This window comes from Pholcus phalangioides, unplaced genomic scaffold, assembly GCF_987345545.1.
Source record: "Pholcus phalangioides strain wild (caught in Gottingen) unplaced genomic scaffold, Ppha-v1.0 ptg000009l_1, whole genome shotgun sequence".
NCBI classification, from domain to species: domain Eukaryota; kingdom Metazoa; phylum Arthropoda; class Arachnida; order Araneae; family Pholcidae; genus Pholcus; species Pholcus phalangioides.
Genome location: NW_028301602.1, coordinates 46982320 through 47007757, shown reverse-complemented (window position 1 = coordinate 47007757; position 25438 = coordinate 46982320). Strand labels below are relative to the sequence as shown.

Sequence of the window (25438 nt, the reverse complement as noted above, 5' to 3'; positions counted from 1 at the left end):
GATAGCGGTGAGTGACATCCTCGGATGAGTCGCCATCTGATGGCATTGTCAGCAATTTTGAGCTTTTGCCTGAATTAGGTCCGACCGTCCATGTACGGTCCCGTTCAGTGCACACGAGCTCCAAGGAAAGATAGAGATATTCATTGTCTGTGTGGTCTAGTGCGCTTACACGGCAAGAGAGAGAACGCATGGGCAGTTGAATTTTCTCTATTTCCTAAATATATCTTCGTATCAGCCAGCTGTAAAAAACCTTTCAAAAACCTTCTTGTGATTTATCTGTGCTAGTTCAACTGCAAATTTTCCGAATTTGTTGCCAAAAACATATACGTAAAGAGGGTTAACTTTATAAGGTTATAAATAATGTTGGTGAAGAATAAATGTGCTTTATGTGTGTGTGTGCAATGAAATAATCTCAGTCGAATTTAATACGGAACAAGCCATCTGTATATTGTATACGCAAATTCTCGTTGTACAACTCTGAAGATATAAAGCTCAAAATATTTTCTCATTCGATAGAAGCGAGAAAAAGGCAATTCTTTTGCAGGTTTTCTTCATTTGTTGCTGCTGCTTCCTGTTTGCCATTTCATTCTGTATTTTTTTTCCTAACCTCTTCGGAAATTGGAGTCGCTGTGTTTATATTTGTTTGTTTATTTCGGTTCCGAATTGGAGAAAGAGACGATGAGCAGAAAAAACAAAGAACTTCGTGTGCGAGGGAGGGAGTAATGCAAATATCGCATCTCCCAAATGAATAAGCTGCTCGCAGTTGTTGTTTCTTTCCCAAGTGCATTCCAAATCCATTTTTTGAAATTTTTGTCCCCCTCCTTCCGACAGAACATCATTTGCGTAACCGCAACAATTTTCTCCCAAAATCCGAAATGGAAATGAATTTTTCGCACCAAAAAACAACAACAACAAACACAACATCACGTCACTATTCGAACCAATTCCACGAACAACCATTCGTAGCAGGTAAGAACAAAAAAGAACGATAGCGGTGCATGTGAATTTGTGGGTATGTTTATTACTCTATATTTATGTGAATTGAAATTGGCAACGAAGAAAAGAAAGCTTAAATTGATTGGCTGCTTTGAAGTATCCTACATTTTCCAACATTTCTCCACGTTGGCAACGGGATACGTTATTATTCGTCGATAGGCCATTCTTTTTTACAGATGTGGCTTCTTACATATTTCGCGGTTAGTACGACTAAAGAAGAAAATATTGAGTTCTTTATCCCGAAATCACCACATAAGTAAGAATGGCCAAGAAATCCTATAATTTCCGTAATTGTCATTTGTTTTTCGATGATGACACCAATGAGTCGCGATTTAAAACGTACACAGCTTGCCTTTTCTTTTAGCATGTCAACCGGTGAGGCTCTTGGCCCACCATACCCGCCATTTTAGTGGACCACGAAAGTTTCAAAGGGCACACACACACACACAGTGAACATGGCAATTTTTTTTTCACGATGGATGAGAAGTAATGACCTCATCAACAATGAAGTGAACTGAACTTTTGAATCTCGTGAGCCGTTTTCATTTGGGAAATGAACACGTCACATACTGAACAATCTTCCCTCGTTTATGATAATTCGTTTGCGTGTAATCTTTTGAAGTATTAGAAACTGTGATTTTTTTTAAATCATTTTTCATTAGCAATTCAGCATCATATTTTTTGATCACGATACATTATAGAAATAAAAGTCATACGTGTCCATGTGGAATACGTATATTAAAAGGTACCACACACACCGATTTTGTGCCAGCATTATACTCAATTCACAAAATAATCGAGGATAAGTAAAAACTTGTACAATCCCCATATAGTTAAATAATCCTAATTTCAATAAAATATTTACCCTTTTACGTACAGAGTTTTGGCAACGCAATATACAGGCTATCCCAAATTGTTTGCACAGCGGATATCTCTGCAACCGTTCACTTCTGGGAAATATAGGTTGACGTGTGAAGTCGTTCAAAATGTCTTTCAAATGTCAGAAGATAGTTTCTTCTCAGGAGTTTTCGTTGTGTCTGATTTTGTATGGCAAGGATGCGTGTGGTCGGAACTGGGTTATACGTGGTGAATAGGGAGAGAGAAAGGGAGAAAAAAGCTAGAAAGAGTAAGAGCACGGCGAACAAGAGTCAGGGCGAATGACCATATGAAGACATGCCTTTACACTTTACACGACATATAACGTACGAAGTACCCAGACTTTTGGCTGTCACATATACATTACACGCTGACGCAAATTATTTATACATCTCTGCAACCGTTGACCTTGGGGGAACCACCTTTCAATTACAAAAGTTTTCATATAACGGCGGTTACTCAAAAATGTCTCTTAAATTTCCCGAGGGGCCACACACTTAAAAAAAATAAATAACTTTTTATGTAGACCCTGTGCGCTAAAGCCTCCAACTAGTGAAACGTAAATGCGGCTCTGAGAAGTCATTTACAAAACATTTCATACTTTTAAATGTGCAATATTAACGGAGATATTGGACTTTGAAGTTTCAGCATTTATCACCAGTGATTGAGGGTGTGGTTCATAAATTACGAAGCGTAAATTTAATTCAAAATTCTAAAAACTCTGCAACTGTCAAAAAATTTAATTATTATTTATTGTGAATAAAAATAAAATGGGTGAGTTCATTCTATTTAGGTACAATCCCTAAAAATGGCAACTTTTGAGCAGAAGAAAACTTAGCAACACAGTGTTAAGTTACCAAAACATAGTGCCTTTATGCATTTAATATTTTGATAAATATTGTATTTAAAAATATAATTTTTTTGAAATGAATCTTCAGAGTGGGATCTATATTTCAATAATTGGAAGTTTTGGCAAACGGGGACTGTACATAAAATTTGTTTCTTTACATACGATCCCTCAAACAAATTTTGAGATTTTAGTAACTGTACGTCATTTGAAAACTTCTGGAAAAAAAAACCGTTTCTTAAGTAAACAGTTATAGAGATATATATCTGCTGTACAAACAATTTGGGACAGCGTGTATCATTGAAGTACCAGCGATAAAATAACTTTTGTTGACATTTAGATAATGATGAGAAGAATAGGTGAGCGGGAAAATTGAGCAAGTTCCCCTACCCAGTCATTCCTCTAGAAGGGCATTTGAATATATTTCTTAATGGACGAGATATCTTGGCCTAATACGAAAAGAGATTTAAAAAAAACAACAAATTAACTTAATTCACAAAATTTTCGTTGGCTCTTCACACTTTTATGGGCATTCTGTAATCAACGAGTCTTTGAAAATCTGTCAAGGAAAATGATAAGAAATAAATCGTCATTTGATACCGTATCATCAAAAAATGCTCACTTTTTCCAAAAAATTGGGTGGTTGTTTTTTTTGCTTCCTAGTTTTCTGGCGACCTTGCGAAGTTTACACAAAATTAGAAGCTGTAGCACTAATTAATTTTTGTTATGGCAAAGCGATTCAATTATTCAAACCTGACTTACCAGTTTCAATTTCTCATAAAATGGCCTGGTATATACTCGTATGAAAAACGAATGGCCATAGCTCGATAGACTCTGAAATAAGAATTTTAAACGACCGGAAATTCAACTTTTGTAAATTTATCTCCATCTAGTTCTTGTTATAAATGCTCATCGGAAAAATTTAAAGATAATCACTCTGAAAAAAGTTTTCTTTCATTTCATGATCGCGCTCACAACACGAAAGCAGCTGCTAGCTCAGTATCGCGCTTTTAATTTAATTTTTCTAAATATGTTCGAACGGAAAGTGAGAGAAACTAGTTGTTTCTCCTGCAGCCATTTTAGGGAGAAACAAGAATAATCAGAGAGAGTTCGATTGTGTTCGTGGAACAATAGGAAATACTTAATAGAAGAAGAAAAAACTCGTCGTAAAGTTACTCGCGGCAATTGTCTTTAAAAAAAGAGGAAAAATAGATAGAATCAAAAAGGAGGAGGAGAATAAAATGGGAAAGAGTATTTTTCTTTTAAAGGAAAAAGAACGTAAGAAAAGTTGAACAAACATTTGAATGCGCAGAATTGCGAGCAGAAGAGGGTGGGCAAATCGGTGTGCAATTATTTACTTTGCTAGCACCACATCTCTTAGAACCTTCATTTAGATAATTACACAAAGCAAATGAAGTTTGTTAACCCTTAAGCGTTTCGATCCTTTTTTTCTCCCATTTCTTCATCTTCAATCACCACCTACTCACTACTCTCGCAACACACACACAGCCAGGGTTTGAACAAGCTGCTGAAGTCCAAGAAAAACGCACCTGAAAAAACAGGAGGAAGCGGGAAGGTGAAAATTAAAGCTTTATCGAAATTTCGCTTTCTCTTCTTTGTAAAGCATTGGCTCTGAGCTTTTCACGCCGATGGTTTCGTGAAAATACGAAGATTGCAGTCAAAACGAGATTTTCGTGGCAATCACTTTAACCATTTTCAATTATAATGTGTACAGAACGATAAAAATAAAAGAAGCGTGTGGGAAATCTCTCTAATCCAAGAGAATTCGGCATGAAAGGCGAAAAATGCTTTTTCCATGAGAATAATTTTTGTGTACTCGGGAAGTATATATACTATAAGCCAAAGAATTTTATTCCAACGCATGTGCATATTAATATATATCGGATTGGTTCGCATCAAGAATTTATTCAAAAAAAAAACTTATTAGCTCCATTTCTCGAGACGTTGCCATATTTTCCTTTAAATGGGAAGAATTCATCGGATGCCTAAGCTTAAAAGCGAGTGTCGAATTCAAAAAATTAACGAGAGAGTTGTTGCGTGAGACTCGATCTGCGAATTTCCAAAGCGAGAAGTTGCGTTACACATTAAATGGCATGAATGCGTGCGATGCATTATATCAGTCTAACGGAAACAATTACCGTTATTATCGTGTTCGTTTCCGTCGAATCTATAAAGACCACTCAATTAGAAACAAATGAAAAAAGAGAGGTTCGCACTTAATGCGCTCTGCCATCCTCTCACTCTCTCTCTCTCTTCGTTTGTATCGAGTGCAGACGCTGTGCTTTTAGCTCTCGTCCCCATTAGAAACTTTGATACCAAACAAAAAGAAAGGGTCGCTCTTTTCAACATAACGAAGAAAAGCTATTAGGATTGGCTTCTTGGCTCGAGTCGTAAACGGTATCGAAAGTTTCTCACGACGCAAAAGAGCTACTTTTTTTTCTGCTTTTACGCTTTTGCAAATGAAAGCGTTGTAAGTGTATCTCTGTTCATACCGTGTATTTGAATGTAGTGCCAGAAGATATCCATTAGGGAAACATAAAATTATGGTGACTTGAGTTTAAATTTTAAAGTGAATCTAGTCGGGAAAAGTACATTTCAGTACATATCTATTAAATGAAAGTTGTTTTTTTTTTTTGCTTTCTCGCTTATCACCTTCCGTCACTAAAGATTTTAGAGCGTTCCAAAACACGACGAAGACTTCGCAAATAACCAGCGACATTCATCAGAGCACACTAGTGTTTATATAACATGATTTTTCCTACTCGAAAATTAGAATACTTTCGCGATTCAAAAAGACAAGCCCAATAATGATTCTGAACATACACAGAGACGTTACAGCAGTGTTTCCTCACAGGGCGCGGGGCCCTGTAATCATTCAAAAACCGGGCTTTTTCCTCTTCAGTTTCCTTAAAGTCGGATTCATGACCGGGTCTTGTTCTCTCAAAAAAAAAAAAATAAAGCCACTGTTCCGCGGGTTTCTATACGTTGATAATCACTCCGTTACAAGATCAGTTATAAGATATATGAATAAATTTGACATCGCGAACTGGTCTGTCATTTTATTTCAACTTCGTGAAACGATTCGTAGCCAATGATTCCTTCGATATCCCTTTCTTTTTCTGAATTAAAGGCCTTTCCCTCGACAGTGTGACAATCTAAGCAGTTTCTTTCCAACCGATTTAAGCAGCTCCACTCAAATGTTATTGTTTGCCCCGTCACTTCTGTTTATCCCATGTCCTATCGAGCTGAAATGCAAAAATTATCATGTGTTACATGTGATTCTGATGAAGTTTATATCTATTGTTCGGGATTATTTCTTCAAAAGTCTTTGAATAAAGGCACGAAAAAAATTAAATATAGGATATCTTTACACTTTATTGCAACAGCGATTGCAACACACACTAAAAATCACGGAGAAGGCGAATTTGGTTTCTCTTCTCGCAAGAGTTTCTTTATACAGCTATTTACAGAAATTTCCTAACACTATTCTGTTTGTAGGCTCACGTCTTGTACTTCGAACTCGGGGACTTTTCAAACCACTGCATTTGTAATGCAGAATCACTTTAACACCTTCAAGGTTTAATAATTGTTTTAATTATTGTTTGGTAAGTTTATACATCACTACCTGTCTTAGTCTTGGTAACAGTCTTGGGTGAGGCACCTATAAATAAGAGCGGATTCATCATCCTCCCTCTTTCAACAAAAAAAAATGGTTTTACCTCTTCAAGGGACGTTTAATCATTAAAATAGGCAGGATATGGAACAGCGACTGACTATATTTTAGCGATAACACAAATGTCTTCGCTCAAAGATGGCGGGTGCGTCACCATGGAGTTTCAAGGAAACCTAGTCTTGAGAGCGCAATCAAATGTTGTAAAATAATTTTCTGTACTTTTTCAACATGTATAAATAGCAGAAGTGCCTTCATCCCGTTAACTTTATCGTGGCGATATTCTATTTGAGATTTTCGTAGTTTGCATCTGAGCCAGAGTCCCGTCAACCAGAAACAGCAACCTGTAAATCGAAATTTCGGTAGATTTATGTGTATAATATATTTCTCCCTCTCGTACGTATATAGAAGAAAAATGTTGTTTTGGCAACGGGTGTTCAGAATACCTTTAGTAAAGTAACCGACCGTATATTCTTCTATATATGTATGTATGTGTGTTGTCCGATATTCTCCCCCCCCCCCCCCATATCTTTAAGTGCTGTGAAACAAAATGAAATATTGAAGAATCAGCAGAATTTGAAATACTCGAATCACAACGGGATTTTTTATTATTATTATATTTTATTTTAGGGTGGATGGGGTTGGGAAGCTTCATCTCGATGCATTCATTCATTCACCCGACTGGTGATTCCTTAACATCGGAATAGATCGAATTTGAGCCGTCGCAGGGGAAAAAAGGAAAAAAAAAAGATTTATGGTCGAGAATGTTTGTCGCAATCGCGAGGATGAGCTTTTCCGAGTGACAAATGGTGAATTCCATTTGCTGCGCATTAAACGTCTCAACAATGCATCATGTTTAATGTCAGCAGCTGCTGAACGCGATGACTACCCAAAACTGACTGATAAAAATATATGGATTCCGCCGAAGAGATTCATTTCCACTCATCTCTTTGAGTGAGAGAGCCAGTCAGACTCTTCGAACTTCACTCGAAGAGCTGCAACGGAGAATGTGCGCATGACCGAATAACACTTTATCCAACTCGTTGACGCCTGTGCCTATATAGCTCATTTCTCATTCATCGACTTTATCTTTAAAACATCGTAATTCTCAGTGTCATTTCACATGATTTGCAGCAGTTACTTTTCTTTTCGTCACAGCTTTAAAATTCCGTGAGAAATGTGCAGTTACATCGGGCTTTTAATATTACAAGAAAATTAAAGGAGCCTATATCTGTGCTTATACAAATTTATGTGCAAAATACCTTTGACGAAATGCGAAGAGCTGGTGTGCTTACCTCCCCAGGCCCGTCATTTAGGGGGGGGGGCAGGGAGGGACCGTTGCCCCCCCCCCCCGGCTTTTGAAAATACACTAAAAATGGTATATATACAAATAGATATATACATACATTGAGTACATGTGCTCTGCCGGCCCTGTACCCCCCCCCCCCCGTGGTTTTCAAACTTTTCCCTACGAAATGAGATAAAGAGTTTTATTTCCTACCCTCACTATTTCAAAAATGTGAGACATACATAATCATGTCGAGAAAAAGAGCTTCTTAGTTGTATCCGTGAAATGCTTTTGGAAATTTTATTTCCTTACCGTTTGAACAGAATAGATAAGATGGTAGAATATTCCTGGGTTGAGAAAGAACGGTTTTTTCCCCCAACTCGAAACGATTTCTGCCTGAATTTCCGTTCTAGATCTATCTTTCTAAATAATTTCTTACCAACTCGTAAATGTGCAGCAGCAGCAGCATTACAAAGACTAAAAAGTGATTTCTAATAAGAAAAAACAATTTTATAGCCAAGATATACAAACAGTGAAACTCAAGTCAAACTAAGTACGCGGGTAAGAGAGATATCTTTTCGATCGGTAATAATGTCATGGTAATAACTATGATGATGACGATGAAACGACTATTCGGAAAGCGTCCGAGATCGAGGGGTTCTTTTTTTCCCCCGAAATTAAATAGGGAACTATTACTAAAACTGAAGTAACGGCTACATTCAAGCGATTGCATAGAAGATAAAATAAATGCAAGTATACACTTAAAAAAGATAGCTTTGGAACAGGATAAGATCGTAGTTGTCACCTGCATTGGTTTTCGTGGAAGATATTTGGAGTCGTTACGCAAACCTACTCTACCGATATCATGATCTTCATCGTGTAATAAATCACAAATTCCCAATTACGTTGACTGAAGGGGGAGAGAAAAAAAATCTCTTAAATGAGATGAGAATGAGCTGATTATTTCGTCGGATATCGGTTCATGGTTATTAATTTCATTATCCCTTTCTCCGACTCAGTCCGGGCACAACTAAAAATCCCTTTTCGACCACTGAAAATAAACGATAAATAAAATGAAAATTGGTGTAGGGATTATTTTGAACCTTCTTTACCAACACTAGATAAAGAGTGGCACCACACAAGCCGATCCATACTTTTGTCTTGTGTTTATTTTTTTGAAAGCCCTTATATTTCAAAGAAATGGGTTCAAATTTCAAAGAATTTTTTTTTTCGACATAAAAAGGATTTCTATGAAAAAAAATGTTATTTTGTTGGTTGTACACTATAATCTCGTTATTTTGTATAAATTTTTACATTGAAAGCTTGCCTAACATCGAGTCCCGAATTCAAAGTGTGCCCTCTTTGGTCACACCCTCAAAATTAAAACGGTAAGTGCAATCTTTGTAAAATTATACTTGCGTATTCTTCTACGCCCGAATAGACTGCCTACAGTTTTTTTTATTTTTTCGAAATTCCAACTTTAAAGGGTAGCGTGCCAGAAAGGGTTAATAGCAGTATAGCTTATAAAAGCTTGGCTTTAGGAGGTTCTTAACTTTTTTCAAGTCGCGATTCAAAATCAACAACATGATCAACTTTGCGACACATCCCTCAACCGAACGGGATCCACCAAATTATTAGAAGCTTTCACTAAAAATTATTTTTTTCACAAATTCAGAATTTTTATTACATATATAGTTCTGGGAATATTTTTTCTTTCATTAATTCAGAAATTTTTCATAAATACTGGAAATTTTTTTTCATCAGTTCTGGAAATTATGTATTTATTTCATTAATTCTGAAATTATGTGCACTGGTCACTCACTTATGCGTCGATGCAAGGAAACATGAAAAGAGACGCATAAGTGAGAGAGGCGTATAAGTGAATAGCATTATGTACCCATTTTCTTTGATTGGGAGTACACAGAAAATCGTCTTATAACTGAGAGAAGCGTTTAAGTGAGAGGGTTTATAAGTGAGATGGTATTTCTTTTTTTTCTGTAGAGATTCTGATGTTATTTCTTTTTATTCACTTTATTTCATCAATTCTGGTATTATTGGAAAAAAATTTCATTAATTGTGGAACAACGTATTTCTTTCATTCATTTTGTCATCATTTTTAATCAATTCTAGCTTCTAGCGTTATTTTTTACCAATTCTGGAAATTTTCTCATCAATTATGTGCATTAAACCCCCTCTTAACGGATGCCCCTCAGATGCGGTCACCGCCTCTTTTACGGCCAAATAGTAATGCATGTGTATAATAAAAGTTTGATATGTGATTAACGATCACCCCTCTTTTACGCGGGATTTTGTCCCACTGGTGTCCGCAAAAGAGAGGTTTTACTGTATTTCTTTTATCAATTTCAAACTTTCATTCATTTTTATTTGGTGAGTTCATATTTTTGTACAGATATTATGCAGTGTATCTGTGCATTTATGTCACACATTTTTTAAATGATAACTTCTACCCCACTCCACCCCGATATTTATGGAATCGTGGCTCAAGGAGGGGACTCGAAAAACATGTCTGGGTCATCGTGCCGAAATCGTTAAGATGCTCTTAAAGCCATTGGCTCCACAAAATTATTCATAACTGGATTATGAGTGGATTTGTACGACCCATCTCAGAATTCAAGTTTGGGTTCCGACCAATAGCTTAAGAGCCCCTGCTTCAAGATAACAATGCATCAGAGAGAAATAAAAATATAATATTTTGTTTTTTGTTCGCAACAATATTATCGAAATCAAATAAGCGTGATCATAATCTCGGGAAAATGAACCTTTTTCCCGCGGAACGGCTCTATTCTTGAACTCGCTCTCGGAAAACACCTTCTTCGAGCTTCTTGTTTTTGTTCGTAACTTGGCATTGGCATAAATTCTTATTTTCGGTGTGACAAGTGGTTGAAGGAAAGAGAGAGAATCTCTTATACATACATATACAGCTCTCGTTGTTCTTGATGCGGAAACAGAGGTTCGCGAAAGCTGACTTTTGCTCCTCCTTCGATGGTAGTAATGGTGGTTGGTAAGTTTCCACAGCTTTTGGCAATATCAGAGACAAGCACTGGACCGCGAAAACAGATCATCTAGTGCGACCACGTCTGACATTTTTCCCTTCCATTAGTCGTCGGAAACGTCATCTGCACCTGATGACAGGAATCGACACATTCCCTTATATTTTCTCTCGCGAGAAAATCGCGGCTATTTCTAATTATCTCATACAAACAGGCGTCGGAAATAGCTTCCGCCCCCTTTTTTTGCCCTCCGTTATGCCTGTACGAGCCCTACTCTTTCTCTCTGGTCGGGACCGAAAATTGTACGTATCGTAAATGGTGCACGAGTATGCAATTCTGACCGCAATCTGCACTCGAGAAGGATCGGTTCGGGAGATAGAAAGAGAAATGAAAGAAGCCAATTCTTTTTATCATCGATTGTCTCGTCCTCATTCTTTCAAAAGTGCTCGGCTGAGAGCTGCAGATTCAGCAGAATGAGGACGACGAATCTGTTCCAGAAGAAGCGGCAGCTAAAATAATTTCCATCACGATGACGTCACATAATAAAGCATATTTCATTCGGGCGACAAAGCGTCCAGACTCCGAGCAATATATCAACTGGTAGATTTATAAGGCCCGATTCATCCCGCGCTCTCTTGACAAATGAGTTTACAAAATTTATAGCACCCTACTTTTCCTTGGTTTCTCGCGAAAAACCCTCCATTCTTCTCATAGCGCTCTAAGGAAATTGGATTGCATTCCGTGCCAATGTTTTACGAGGAAGTTTAGCATCTGCTGATGGTGAGGCGGAGAGGGTACAGGACAAGATCCGCGCCATCCTGGAATAAACGCAAAATTGGAAGAGCTGCACCAGAAAAAAAAAACCTCTTACAGAATAAAACAAAGAAGATGATAGAAAAAAGAAAAGAAGCGGAATAAGGAAATGGGGGCGTCGGGGTGTTCTTCTCCCCACCCCCCACTTCCCTGTTTTGAATGAAAACAAACAAGAATTTCAGAAGAAAAAAAAAGTTCTTTATTTAATTTTTTTTCACCGCCTAGAAAAAGGCCGGGGCTTTAAAAACCTTCATTAATGAATGAAACAACAAAATGAATCTCTCTTAACGAGTTTCGTAAAGCGAAATTAAAATGAGCGAAAATGGCTTTCTCTCTCTTTTCTGTTTCCAATTTATTCATTCCAAAGTCTGTCTGTCTTTTGAACTTCCCTGTACAATCAGCGACGGCTGTAAATGGCTATAAATAATATAGTTGCCATTATTTCGAACGTTTTGATCCGATTCGGAATTACTCCAAAAACTCTTCTGGGACTCGGATTATCGAATCGGCTCCTCTGTAGTGTAGCTCTAACTCGTTTTCCCAATGCATTAACGAACATTTAAGAAATTAAAACACGATCTAAAATATGTCAGATTATTATTTTATCCGTAAAATAGGGACGTATCTCAATAATCATTAAAAGTATTTACTATGAAATGGTATCGTCACTGGCAAAAAATATCATTTCGGAAAACCTGCTTTTCAGCCTGTACTAATTGATAGGGTAATTGCTATACAGTGGAATCCCGTTTTAACGAATACCGATATAGCGAAAATCTCTTTTTAACGAACACGTTTCTAATCCCCCAGATAAGTTAACATAGGAACGATGCAGAAAAACTGGAATTCCTTTATAACGAAATTTCGTTATAACGAAGTGATTTCTCTGGTTTCTTGGAGTTCGTTATAACGGGATTCGACTGTATATGATAAATCCAACATTCTTTCTTCTCTCATTTCGAGCAGTGCGGTATTTTACTCAAAATACGAGAAAAGTAGCAGTAGCGGTGACTTATGAAATCAGTGACGTTTAGCGCAATATTTTAAGGTATGAATTTCATTGCTTTTGTGAAGTGGGACGTGTAAAATACGCAATCGATATAACATATAGTATCATTTATTTTCTCTCCCGTCCGAGCCCTTATTTTTCCTTTCCGTTACTTTCTGCTTTCCATTTTAAAAATAGAAACATATTGCTTTTGATTTAAGATCCTACAAAAATAAAAACATATCATGCAGTTGAGGTTTCCCTGCAGTTTCTCCAAACTAGAGAACATCACGAAGCACACAGAAAATTCGATTAGAATGAACGTTAACTAGTTAGCGTTGATATACAGTAAAACCTCGATATAACGCTACTCTGCACACCCAGAAAAAAATATCGTTGTTGAGGGGCTGTCGTTATATCGAGAGTTAACATTATCATCATGTTGGTATGTCTTCTAAATTGGCGTTGTTAGTACCACGGTAAAATGCATCAAAAGGTATGTATTCGCTGCAAAAAGTTCTAATTGATTTATGAATAGAATTCAGTTACATGTTCCACGCCTGTAAAATAGTTTCCCGCACAACACTTTTATGTACTACACAGAAAGTAGCTTCGTGGTAACTTCATTAACACTTTATGAGGGTAGATTATGGAAAATATCGATATTAACCTTCCCCGTGGCAATCCCGTGATATCTCGTCTAACTTGATCCGCTTTATTTCGGCATTCCCGAAATATCTCGAATTCTTAAAACTCTCTCATTTCGGTATCCTTGAGCCCAGATACCGTTGTGTGTTTTCGTCTCCTGATAGCATCTTCGTCTCCTTCTAACCCTCGTTCTGTCAATCTACCTCCAGTGGGCGAATTCAGCTTTGTTCCCTTCGAGGTAGTATGGCATTATTGCGTACAGCCATAATAAAAGGAAATTGTAGTTTTTCCCCTTTTCTTTGTTTATTATTATTATTTTGTGTTGAAGGAAAACTTGTTCACTCGAAAAGAAATATTATTCTTCAAAATATAGGTGGCAATTATCTAGAAGGTTTAGTGATTTCCAGTGTGGCAGTTATAACGCGAATCAGGAAAATTTAAAAAAACACTTAAAGTCCTAATAAACACTCTCGAAAGAACAAACACTGGTGAAGAATTTAAAAATATATTGAAGGTGAATAATGAGTAAAATATAAAGAATATCGTTGTAGCGGTTTCAGAATATCCTAAAAAATATCATTATAGAAGTATTTATCGTAGTAAAGGATAGTATATCGTTGTATCTCGTATATAAGAGTTCAACATAAGACTATAGGAAATTCCAAACAAGATTTGAAAAAATATCGTTGTAGAGGCTTATCGAGAGAAAGACATCGTTGTAGCGCGGTTTCACTGTGGTCACATTGATCTAAAACAATAAACTGATTATCAATATTGATAATGATAATTAGTATTTGTCTTTAAAACAGCGTTTCCCAAAATAAGCTATATGATACTGGGATGGTGCTGGAACGAAGTGAGTAGTAACCATAAATACCAGTTCTATGGACTACGCTCAAAAGGGGGTGCGCACCGTGAAATTGTTTATTCTGATAATGAAGAGGGGGCGATGGAATAAAATAACTTGCGAAAAATTAATTTTTCATGTTAGTCGTAGCTATATTATTATCGTCAGCCCTAAAGACGGGAAGAACTGAACCATTCCCACAATCAGAAAATCTGTAAGTACCGAAATCAGAAACAATGAATCCGTGATAAACCATATAAGAGAAATGTAAAAAAACATTCATGAGATCATAAAAAGGAAAGAAAAAACTATTACAGCGCTATATTTACCGCTATTCATTCCGTTTAAGGACCTACTAATTAACTGAAGGTCTCGGGATTCTGAGAGCGAACAATTGTTTGTAAGCGAATGTCTGGAATCGATGTTTCGGCACTCTTAATGAGTTCCACCTTGAAGAGAGTCGGTCGACTTATATAGCCTCACAGACATCTGTGTGCTCTGGCAGCAATTAAACTTAATTAGTCCTTTCTTTTTTGTGTTGGCAGTTCTTCCGTGCTCGAGTCATCCTTCCTTACCCACGCTAGAATAACCCTCAATTTCCTCTCTCTCTACGTCTCGTCCTTAACAGAGGAACCGTTTTTAGATATTCGAGATCCAACATCAAATTTGAACTGGAAGGTGGATGGAATTTTACGTCAGAAATGGTCCCCCCCACCCCCTTCAAGAGTTGTTAATTGTTTGTTTCTTGTATATACCTAATCATTCGCTATTCAATGTGGATAAATAGTAGATTGGATTTTTTAAGAATAAACTGAAAAAGGTGTGAGAAGTTATAATAGTATATTTTGTAACATTTTTCGCCCCTCACTACAATCGTCATCTGAGATGTCTTTGGTGCACGCAAATTTGCCAAAAAATCCACACTTTTTAAATTTTTAATTTATAAAAACTATTAAAGTTTCCTGCGTCTAACTCCATTCCATTTTTTGTTCTGCCTGTCCTAAAAGTATTTTTAAAATATTTTAAAGGAGCGCTGGCAGACATTATATATACGCTGTTTTCCACTAAAATGCTCTTTTCTCAAAACTATGTTTTTTGTCACATAAAGAACATTTTTTCAAACACACTTTGTTCAAATGCCTTGAAACTTTGCGCTCCTCTCGGCATTGGATGTTACATAATTTTATGAGATGATTTCTCATTAATTTTTTTTTTTAATTTTGGGTTAAGTTTTGGTGATTTTTGAAAAATGTGCATGTTGTTTATGTTAAAATTCAAAACAAAAAATAACCAGCAACTAAAATCCTAAAGGCTGACTCTCTTCAAATTGTATAAAGATGCCCACAAAATTTGGAGAAAAAAATCGAGGACCCAAAGCGAATTGAAAATCTTTAAATGTTTCTTATCCCTTACAACGAAATGCCGAGATATCTCGTCTAACTTGATCCGGTTTATTTTGGCATTCCCGAAATATCTCGAGTTCTTAAAGCGTTCTCATTTCAGCAACTCCGAGCCCAAATATCGTTGTAAGTTTCTTCTTCCAATATGTTTTCCTTCTTCTCCCCCACGTCTTGCCAATCAACTGCCTGTGGGAGGAGTCAGCTTTTGTTCAAAGTCTGATAATACAAGGGGGAGAAAGGATGTCTTTTCTTTCTCATTGAGGTAGTTGTACGATTAAGCGTACAACATAAATAACAGAGAAAACGATAGTTTTTCATCTTCCTTTTGTTTATTATTATTATTATTATTATTATTATTATTATTTTGTGTTTAAGCAGTTATCATGCTTACACAATCAGAAAAATATATTCTTCTTGAAAACAGGTGGAAATTTCTAGAAGGTTTAGTAAATTCCACTGTGGTAGTTATAATACGGATCAGGACATTTTTTTAAACCGCTGAAAGGGTTAAAGGCGAGTGATTTTTCCCATAAGAAAGCGTGGGAAGCCAAAATTGCGCGCCCTCTCCCCCCAAAATAAAACAAAATAAAACACAATCGGGAATGAGTACGCGCATAGGTGTTTTTTTTCTTTTTTTTAATTTTTGATTTTTTTTTCCTTTAGAAAATCTAACCACAAATACTAAAATTTGCTGTCGTCGGAACTGTCCTCGATTGTCTTTTTCGATGAATTCGACAGATCAAATCGATAAACGATCGAAGGTGAGAAACGCAAAATCGGCACCAGATAATTTCGGGCCTTCCTTAGCGGTACGATATTGGTTGCGTTACGCGTCGGACTTGTTTAACCTCCATATTATACATATTTCTTTTGTATTTGTTTTTCGTTATTTGATTTGCGCTGTCAACTAAGAAAGGAACCCTCCGGCTCCTTAGTATTCAGCAGCCAGAAGTAAAGCCGGTCGGGGTCTCCTTACGTGACCTGGATAAACAAACGAATCTAAAGCATAAAGGGAAAAGGCCCGAAATTCACTTCTTTCTCTGCGATTTACTCTTGAATGGGCTTGTTCCCCAGTCACCCGAGTGCACTTCGGTTTTTGAATGGCATTTCTCTCTCTCTCTCTCGTTTCGAATGGAATGGCAGGCAGAAAGAACATCGGCAGTGATTTTTATTCTTTGCATTTATTTACGCCAATCTCTGGAGCTGCCCTCGGTGAGAAGATGCCCCCTTCCACGATGGGAGTGCACATGGCTACTGATTGGAATAGGTCAGCGTCTGAAAAGGTTTTTCAACGGAATGCGTGCCTGTCTCCTCCGATAAAGATTCGCATCGAGTCCACGTTTGCTCCCAAAACCGATTTCAAAAGAAAACTTCCCTTATACTGTTTATATACGTTCATATGTACAAACTACCTTGTGATTATTATGCGAACGACATACCTGGCATGTCGGTGGTTGTTAAGTAATCCGTTGTTCTTCTGATGGTTTCTAGAAGTAAATAAAACTTGACATTAGATTTTTTTCGAATACAAGAATAATTCGAAACAATTTACTAAAATAATACATAAATCGTCAAAACCTCATCAATAAGTAGATTTGCCACGAATATCTGTGAAGAGATTTGAACTTTGGTTCCTGGTAGTTCTGTGCATGTTCATATAATACGTAATAACAAGAAGATATTAATATACAATTTAATCATCTGACATTCGCAAAAAGTTGGGTGGCGAAATTCTGTAAACGCTCATATCTCAGGAAGCATCGTCAGATGCACACATTGCAAAGGTTCATCCGATGATGTCATTCATTCCGTTTCAATATGTCTTCCCGTCTGGGCTCCAGGCCCGCTGCCCTGATTCGTAGCAAATTGTTTGCCGCTATGCCACGAGCAGTTCACAACGAAAATTGACTGCACTGGTATCGGTTGTTAGATATTCCAAACACAAAGCCCATTATAATGACATAATTATGTCAATACCTACCACGCAATTCAAGGCACTGAAAACGTATTCACCCATCCCCCCCCTTTAGGGTAATGCCAGACTTGTGCATGCGTACCTAACTTTTAGAGTGCGTAAGTAGTGTTGTGCGTGAATTTTTAGTGCTGCCGTCATTTTTCAAACTATGAGTGAAGCGGTTGGACATATATGCCATTGTACGTCTGTTGCCTTCTGTGGCGAGACTTTCCAACGTATAGAGCGGTTCGCATTCACACATTCGAAGTTTGGAACCACAGAAAACCAAATTCAGCCGATCACCACAGTGCCGCTGGTAGGGATCGAACCCGGACCCTCGAGTTCGTCACTATGACCACACGACCGCACGCAGCGGCTAATCAATCTTCTACAAAAAATGTTATTTGCGATGCGAGGACATTGGCGTTCGTTTATTATGCCCACAAATGAATTCCCCGTCTACGAAAATGTACGTTCTGCCGCTTCAATGCGATTTCGTGGTATAAATACTGTCTCCAGGTGCGCAGTCTTTGGGGTATAGTAGCTTATTAAATCATTTGATCGCACGATCAAATTTGATCACCTACTACGGTCATTTTTGGCATACGACGGCCAATTAGACCGGTACCTACAGTTTATTTCCGATAGCCACTGTGGGGGTCGAGTAATCATCAGGAGGGCCCGGATTCGAACCCAACCGTCATCGCAGTGGTGGTCGGCTGAAGTTCCCGCTCCCCTTTAAAAGCCTCACCACACAGAGAGCAACAAACCTACAACAACAATTATTCAATTATTGCACTTCATTCATGGTTAGAGGAGAAATTGATGGCAGCACTACACATAGCAAGCATTACACAGTAACAAACTTCACCTTAAGTTCACAACACGTACACGACATTCCAGCATGTACCAATTCGTTAGAAGTTCCGCAAAGGGATAAGGATGCGATGTAAGTGTGGTTTAGTAGAAGCAGTAGTAGTACGCCCACAACACGATACTGAAATAACATGGAAAAAATTCAAGCATTTCCATCTTTACTTCAGAAAATAGAAGACAGATGGCAGCACGAAACAAGCTCAACTCGACAACATAAATAGGTTAGTGCCACACATACACTCACAACACACATTCCGGCATGTGCTGACTCGTAAGAAATTCCGTACAGGAATGTGTACGAGGTGCATGTGCGGTTAAGTAGTCGTAGTATATTTCCGATTCCGAACAGCAACGTTCGATGTTATGTTCTTCATGTAACTCATTCGGATGGTGGTACGCTAAACCCTCGATGGGAGAGCTCCTGCGATATTAGTGTGTTCCGCGTTCGTCTTGCCATTTCTGTAGTACCTGTGCATCAGGAAAAGTTCCAACGTGGACGGAATGAACTCGCGACACCTCTGAGCATCCTTGGATACTTTTTTTTCTATCAAACGGGGCACAACACTGATTCTATCACTATGGGAAATTTACTACCGAGTGAGTTGTGCCGGAAGTGTGGATGTGTGTACCTAACAGTCCGAGTGCGTATCTGGTGCTGTGTCTGAATTTAATTTCGATGTTTCAAATAGTCAAATTGTGAGTGAAGCGTAATGATTGATTATTTGTACGGTCGTAGGGCCATTGCTCTGTGTGCGAGATTTTTTTAACCGAGAGATCGTCTCGCATTCGCATCTCGAAGTTGGGAACCACAGAAAGTCAACTTCAGTCGATGAGAGTCCGTCACTATGAACCGTTGGGTACTGAAGTCGAGTACCTTATCGATTTCAGCTACTGCTCCCACAGCTTATTGAATCCCGGGTGCGAACTTGCCACAGTGATCAGGCATCCGTAACATTTGTCAAAGAGCATAAGAATACAAGATTCATCGAAAGACTGGTTATTTTGGGGAGATGAAGATTACAAGGAAGGAAATTCATCAATAGCTTAGCTGGTAGAGCACTCGTCCGGCAAGCGAGAGACCGGGGTTCGAGTCCCCGTGGGGGCAGTGATGAATTTTCTTCCTTGTAATCTTCATCTCTACAAAATAACCAGTCTTTCGATGAATCTTGTATTGACAATTGGAGAGCATAAGAATGTTCTTTAAATACGAAAGCTTCTCAATTCCGATTTTGAGAGTGTATCTTGCATCTTTTTAACAAATGCATATACGACACAAACGTGCGAAGCTGTTGGCAAAATACAACACTATTCAGACGCAGTTCACCTTTATGGGTGTGAAATTATAGAAAATTGCCCCTTTTTAATAAACCAGTGATTGTGGAAGGTGAATGAAATGAAATAGATGACATTGAAGAATTGGTTCATCCTTCAGGTTTTTCTCGCTCTACTTACAGTTATGGCAGATGCTGCCCCGTGAAACCTCGACAAAAAAAAAAACCTGAACCTTAATTTACTTCGATATTTTTATTGTTAGCAGTGTGATTACTTCTCTTTTCAAAGTGTTAGTTTGGACCGAATCTTGATTCCTCGGAGAGAATCGTTCGATGCAATTAAATGGAGTTTTTTTTCTCCAAAAAAAAATGAAAAGAAAATACGTAAGAAATACGTGTTTGTTTGGGTTTTTTTTTCGTTTCGATAGAAGATTTTTTTTTTTTGCTTTTATATGAGTCGGTATCGTAAGTGCCGGTCACGGGTCAAAGGAAAACTGTCGAAATCCTGTCGTCGGATCAAGGATAAAGCGGGAAAAATGTAAGATAAAGAGAAGGAAACATATTATAAGAGAGAAGAAACGTGTTGTTGGAGTTTATTTCTTTGTGACTCACCCAAGTAAGAAGAGGAAGAAGGCACTTCAATATTATCGGCTGCTGCTGCTGCTGACGGGCGTTGCTGTTGCTGCGAATCGGAGGAATGATGATGCTGCTGCTCGAAGACGTAGGCAGCTTTGAAGCCCTGTCCGGGAAAATGACTGTGGCTCACGAATTCAATATAGAGTTCGCTCGCCGTCGATACGAGTTCCACGAAAGAGTTCGTATTGCAGAATTGACCGATGATTGGGCTGCTCTTATTGCTACCGTCATATGCCAGAATCACGTCGGGGCTGTTCAGGCAGCTGAAAGAAAAGTTTCATAAAACACGTCACTCAAAAAACTATTCTTCATTCTACACAAAAACGGGACATCGATATTATTTCATTCTACAACAAGACGTCCCCCTTCTCGACGCGAAATCTTTCGTTTTTATAACTATTCTATATATGCGTTAATTTTCTAAACACCACTACTTAACCGTACATGCACCTCGTTCACGTTCCTCCACGAAATTTTTAACGAACGGGTACGTGAAGGAACGTGTTGTGTATTTGTGTACCATAGTTTCTGTAGAAGTAGTTTTGCATAGTTTTTCAGGAATGCAGAGAATTTGCATTTTTCTGTGAAAAACTGCATGAAATATGCTCTTCAAATTATTGAATGTTTACTTAAAACTTCTCATTGTATTGTTTTACGTAATTTTAGTTTTGTATCACCTCGTTCAATAGTTTTAGAAGATTTTTTTTTTATTTTACTTGCTTGTTTATTTCATTTTATTCGTATGTCTGTTAATTTATGCGTGTCTTTCTTTCCCCCCCCCCTCTTTGTTGCATCAACCTGCCATTCACAAATATATGTGAATAAATAAGTAAAATAATCAAATTAATGCGCAATTAGTAAATTGGTTCTGCGTCTATTATGGAATGTTTTTCGCTGTATATATCCGAAAAGAAAAGGCTTTCCGAGATTGAAATAGCGGTTGAAACTGAAAAAATCATCACGAAAAGACTTTTTTACGCAATAATCATCACTACACTCTAAAGATATTTAGTATGCGACAAGAGAACGAAGATTAAATGTTTACAGAACGGCTTCAACGTCTATGAGTTATTTCAGATCATGGTCATGGTCTCAAAATGAAATCTTTCATGTGTAAAATGGCGAGAATAGTTTGTAGATGTTCTTTTTTTAAAATTTTCCCTTAAGTAAAAGTGAAATGAAACATCCAAACGAATCTCACCGCTTAAAACATGGTGGGAAAAAAAAGGTAAGGTTACAATATGATAAATGAATGCGCAACCCGAGCCGTTACGAAGACGAAATAAATAATGTATGTTAGTATGGTTTCGATCATATATAACACATGGAGAGAGGGCAAAAAATGTCGATGCGCGGTGTGAACACGGAGAAACAGCCTCTTTCCGAAATTTTTAGATAAATGTTCGTTCTTGATCGATGGTAGCACCATCATCATCATCATTCGCAATGCGTGAAACACTTTCGTTGGGGGGGGGGGGGGGGGGGGCTTTGCCACAACAACGAACACATTTTTCTTACTGTTTTCCCATTTCGTGAAAATGCATGGCTTTATTTTATTTTATTTTTTTCGAAAACATCTACCAATGGTAGGTATTTCATTTAAACGCCAAGTGGCCTCTGCTTATGTAGCATAGTTCAAGGGGCTGAATAGCCGGTAGTCCTTAATAATCCGTGGAAGCATTAGATTCACAGTGAGCTCGAGAGACAGCTTTTCTCTACCTTGAGAGAATTACATTCCCAGTATTGCCATAACAACATTCTAGGAGCTCGTTTTATTTTCTCTCTTTAAATTGAATCGGAATAGAAAAAATGACTTCGTGTCCAACTCAAACTGTAGTGTGCAATGATTTTTTTTTTAAATTTCAAACATTTATTCAAATTTCACACGTTGATTGGGCGACTCCTGCTGCGCTCTATTGGCAGAGACCGACAACTGTGATGCGAAAATGAGCTGTTCGGTCGACAGATGGCAGCACGTACGTTTCAATTTATCCGGATCAGAGATAAGGCATTGCGTGAGATCTCAATATTGTTTTTGAAAACTATTATGGGAAGATCAGTCCTGTTCCGAAAATTAAATCAAAGATATTTATCATAAGGATATCCGATGTATGGCAAGTATTATCCGCAATGTTCCTCGCCAATGCAGTTGAATTTAAGATTTAAAATTTAATCACCCTCACAAAGTTTGTATAACAGGCCGGAAATAGAGGACAAAGGAGGCAACTGCTCCTGGGGGCGAAATTTAAGGCAATAAATTTCAAGTGAGGATAAAAACACCTTTATAAAATCATCAAATGATGAGGGCGAGAAAATCATGTTTGCCGCACCCCGCTCACAAAAGTCTTAGTTACAGCCCTACACCCCCACCCAGTACAACAGGCTATATACAGGTCCCGTTCCTCGTAAGTTTGGGTGTGGGCAAACATGAATTTTCGTGTCCCTTAATTAATATATCGCGTTCTTTGAGGCATAATTACAATGTATGTAGCACAATTATACATAATTGCTATGAAAACAAATTCTGAAGCATGCTATGGCATTTACTTCACTTACTTTATAGGGCACTTAATTTCACATTTAGAAATTCGACAAGATGAGAAACTAAATACTATGCAGAGCAAACTCTTAAAATATGTACTTGGACGTGGACCTTCACGCTGTGATTACAGAATTAAGATTCCACTTTTAGTGTGTTTCGAGAAAAGGGGGAGGAAACGCTTAAAATACAAAAGACGGACAATTTTGGAGGCCCTTAAAATGTGTGGGTCCTACACACATGAGCCCGTCTGCCGATGCGAGAAAAAACAATTGCACAAATGCGTGTTTCGCGCATTGCAAGCATGGAATTCATGGCTGGGCCCTACAAGTTGCTGTACAGAATCCATTAATTTGGCTTTTGTTAACAGTCATGTTACCGTATATATATGTTAGATTTGCATCTTCGTACAACACATATTATGCAGCAAATTATTATGTCTTGAATATGTCATCTGAATTCCCGTGCGAACTCTTCCCAAAGGCCTCAATTTGTTTTTGTTTTTTTTGCACATAATATAGCTTAGTTGGCCACATGCTATGTTTTTACGGTCATATTGTTTACCACAGCCTTGTTTTTCAAAAAAAAAAGTGTGATGCTTTGTATGTAATGTAAGTTTTTGTCTTGCTTTTCGCACACATATTTTTGCACTCTGCATGTTTAACATATCTCCAGGGTCCCACCATAGAACACCTCCTCCTAATGTTTTTCTGCACAGAAGGTATCTGACGTGCACATATTTGTAACATTTTGGCCCTCACACATGTTCTGCTTCGCATTTGTTTTTGTTTTTTTGCACACGTTTCTTTTCAAGTGCATGGTCCTGTTATTTTCAATGCTTCTCCACAAGTTATTCTGCTTTTCTGTTTAGCACGTTCTACGTATCTTTATGTATATTTTTGCGGTCTATAAATACTATATAAAAATAAATAAAACTTTTCCGACACAGGCACGCCTTCCAGGACAATGTGCTTATATTGTGCATGTGACAGAGCCTGGCCGTGTTCAGTAAGTAAGTAAGTACGCCGTAAAACTGAAAGATTCTTAAAATCAAGCTCAAAACATACAGTGAAGTGCACTGTTTGAAAAACGATTTTCCTGCCGTCGAATCATAATCGTTCATCTCATTTTTGTATCATTCGTTAAAAAGAAAAAATATATATATTTTATTTTTGTTATTAGAAGGCTGGTGAAAATGCGTCCATTCAGTGTTCATATTGAGTGAAAAATGTTGTGGCAGCGAGGGATCATATTTACCTCAGATCACCCTTTTGAAGTCGTATTTGTTCGAAGAGAATTCGGACTCGATTAGCCGTAGGCTGAGCGTTAAAGTGGTATCCACAGACGACGTCTCTCGGGTAAGAACTCGGATATTGCGGCGAGAAGAACTTGCCTCTCGTCTTGTTCAGAATCTCGCTTGATATCTCGTAGTTGCAGATACTCCCTGGCAGCAAATGGCCATCTGTCTGGAACGTTCCTGCGAGAGAGAAAAACGTGAAATGCGTATTACGCGGGGAAAAAAATCATGAGTATCCGATACTTAACCCTCTGTGGTTCGACCCAGAAAAACGTATTAATAAAAAAAAAGTTCGTAAAATCGGATGTGAATCAATGATGTTAGCATATTTTTAATTGGAACAATATATCAACGCAAAAATATAATTAATCAGAGTGAATTTTTAATTAGCTATAATGGTTTATTAAGGGCAAAATATGCAGTTTTCTCCTTGACTTCATAATTATCTATAAATAGATAAAATTTTGCTTAACAAAGTGAATAGTTTTTAACCTGAAATTTTATTTCTGATCAATTGGGTGCAATTTAATGAACATCTGACCACATAAATTTCAGCGGCTCTCAAAAAATGATACCAACAACGAGTCCACTTTTCCTAGACAAAAAAGGGTATTGTATTTATGTTGCCACATTTTGTACCGAAATCACACTAAAAATGTTCTTTCTAATATACTTAAAATATTGGGAAAAGAAATTTATACCAGGGTTTTTTTACCATGTATTTGCCATGTGCAATGCTCAAGTACACACGGGATGATAGAAGGCTAAGAAAAATCAATAAATATATCTTTCAGAAAAGTTTTTTTTCTTTCACCGTAACTCCTGTGTCGTCTTGAATATAAGTCGACGCAATCTAAAAAATCTGGTCCACGTGCATAAACTGGTTTTTTTTTGTCCTGCGATATGTGGGTGATAAACGGTAATGAGCCATTAATATGCATCTGCGCAATTTTGTACCGTGTTTCTTTGTATAATTTTTAACCGTGAATTCATTCTAACGGTTCGTGTGTGCTGGTTTTTACATACATTATACATCATGCAGTGAAATCGGAAGCAAGAATATACGTACATTCGCATTACATGCCTAGCATAATATTTTCAGTTTAAGTGAATGAAAAAAAAAAAGGCTTCGTCATTTATGTAAGGAATTAATAAGTAAAAAAAACCATTTCCCACCAGAGCTCGAGGCCTTTTAACCGGTGGGTCACGTTCAAGAGGTATTTAAATGTCTCGCCTTTCGGAAGAACAAACGTAACAACGCTTGTTCTCTTCCGCAACAAAATTGCGTGTAATATACACGTATATCTATGCATAAGGACCAACCAACATTGTTCTGAATACAAACTCATTCCGAGCTTTTCTTCAGGTAATGCGTTCGCCTGAGTTAAGAGAAAAGTTTGAATCGCGCCGCCGCAAGCTTGATTTCTTACCACATTATGCACAATAAACTCGCTTCGTGC

At 37.6% G+C, this 25438-nt stretch overlaps 1 protein-coding gene across 1 annotated transcript in view; it reads right to left on the bottom strand.

Annotated features, from left to right (window-relative positions):
- LOC149083217 (suppressor of lurcher protein 1-like) overlaps nucleotides 1-25438 on the bottom strand; it is a 618571-nt gene that overhangs the window by 478597 nt on the left and 114536 nt on the right. Inside the window, exons 5-7 of the mRNA XM_089236416.1 lie at nucleotides 23939-24158; nucleotides 20119-20405; nucleotides 16845-16892 (exon numbers count right to left, since the gene is read on the bottom strand). Coding sequence (XP_089092542.1) covers nucleotides 16845-16892; nucleotides 20119-20405; nucleotides 23939-24158 — 555 coding nt within the window. The remainder of the gene's footprint in view (nucleotides 1-16844; nucleotides 16893-20118; nucleotides 20406-23938; nucleotides 24159-25438) is intronic.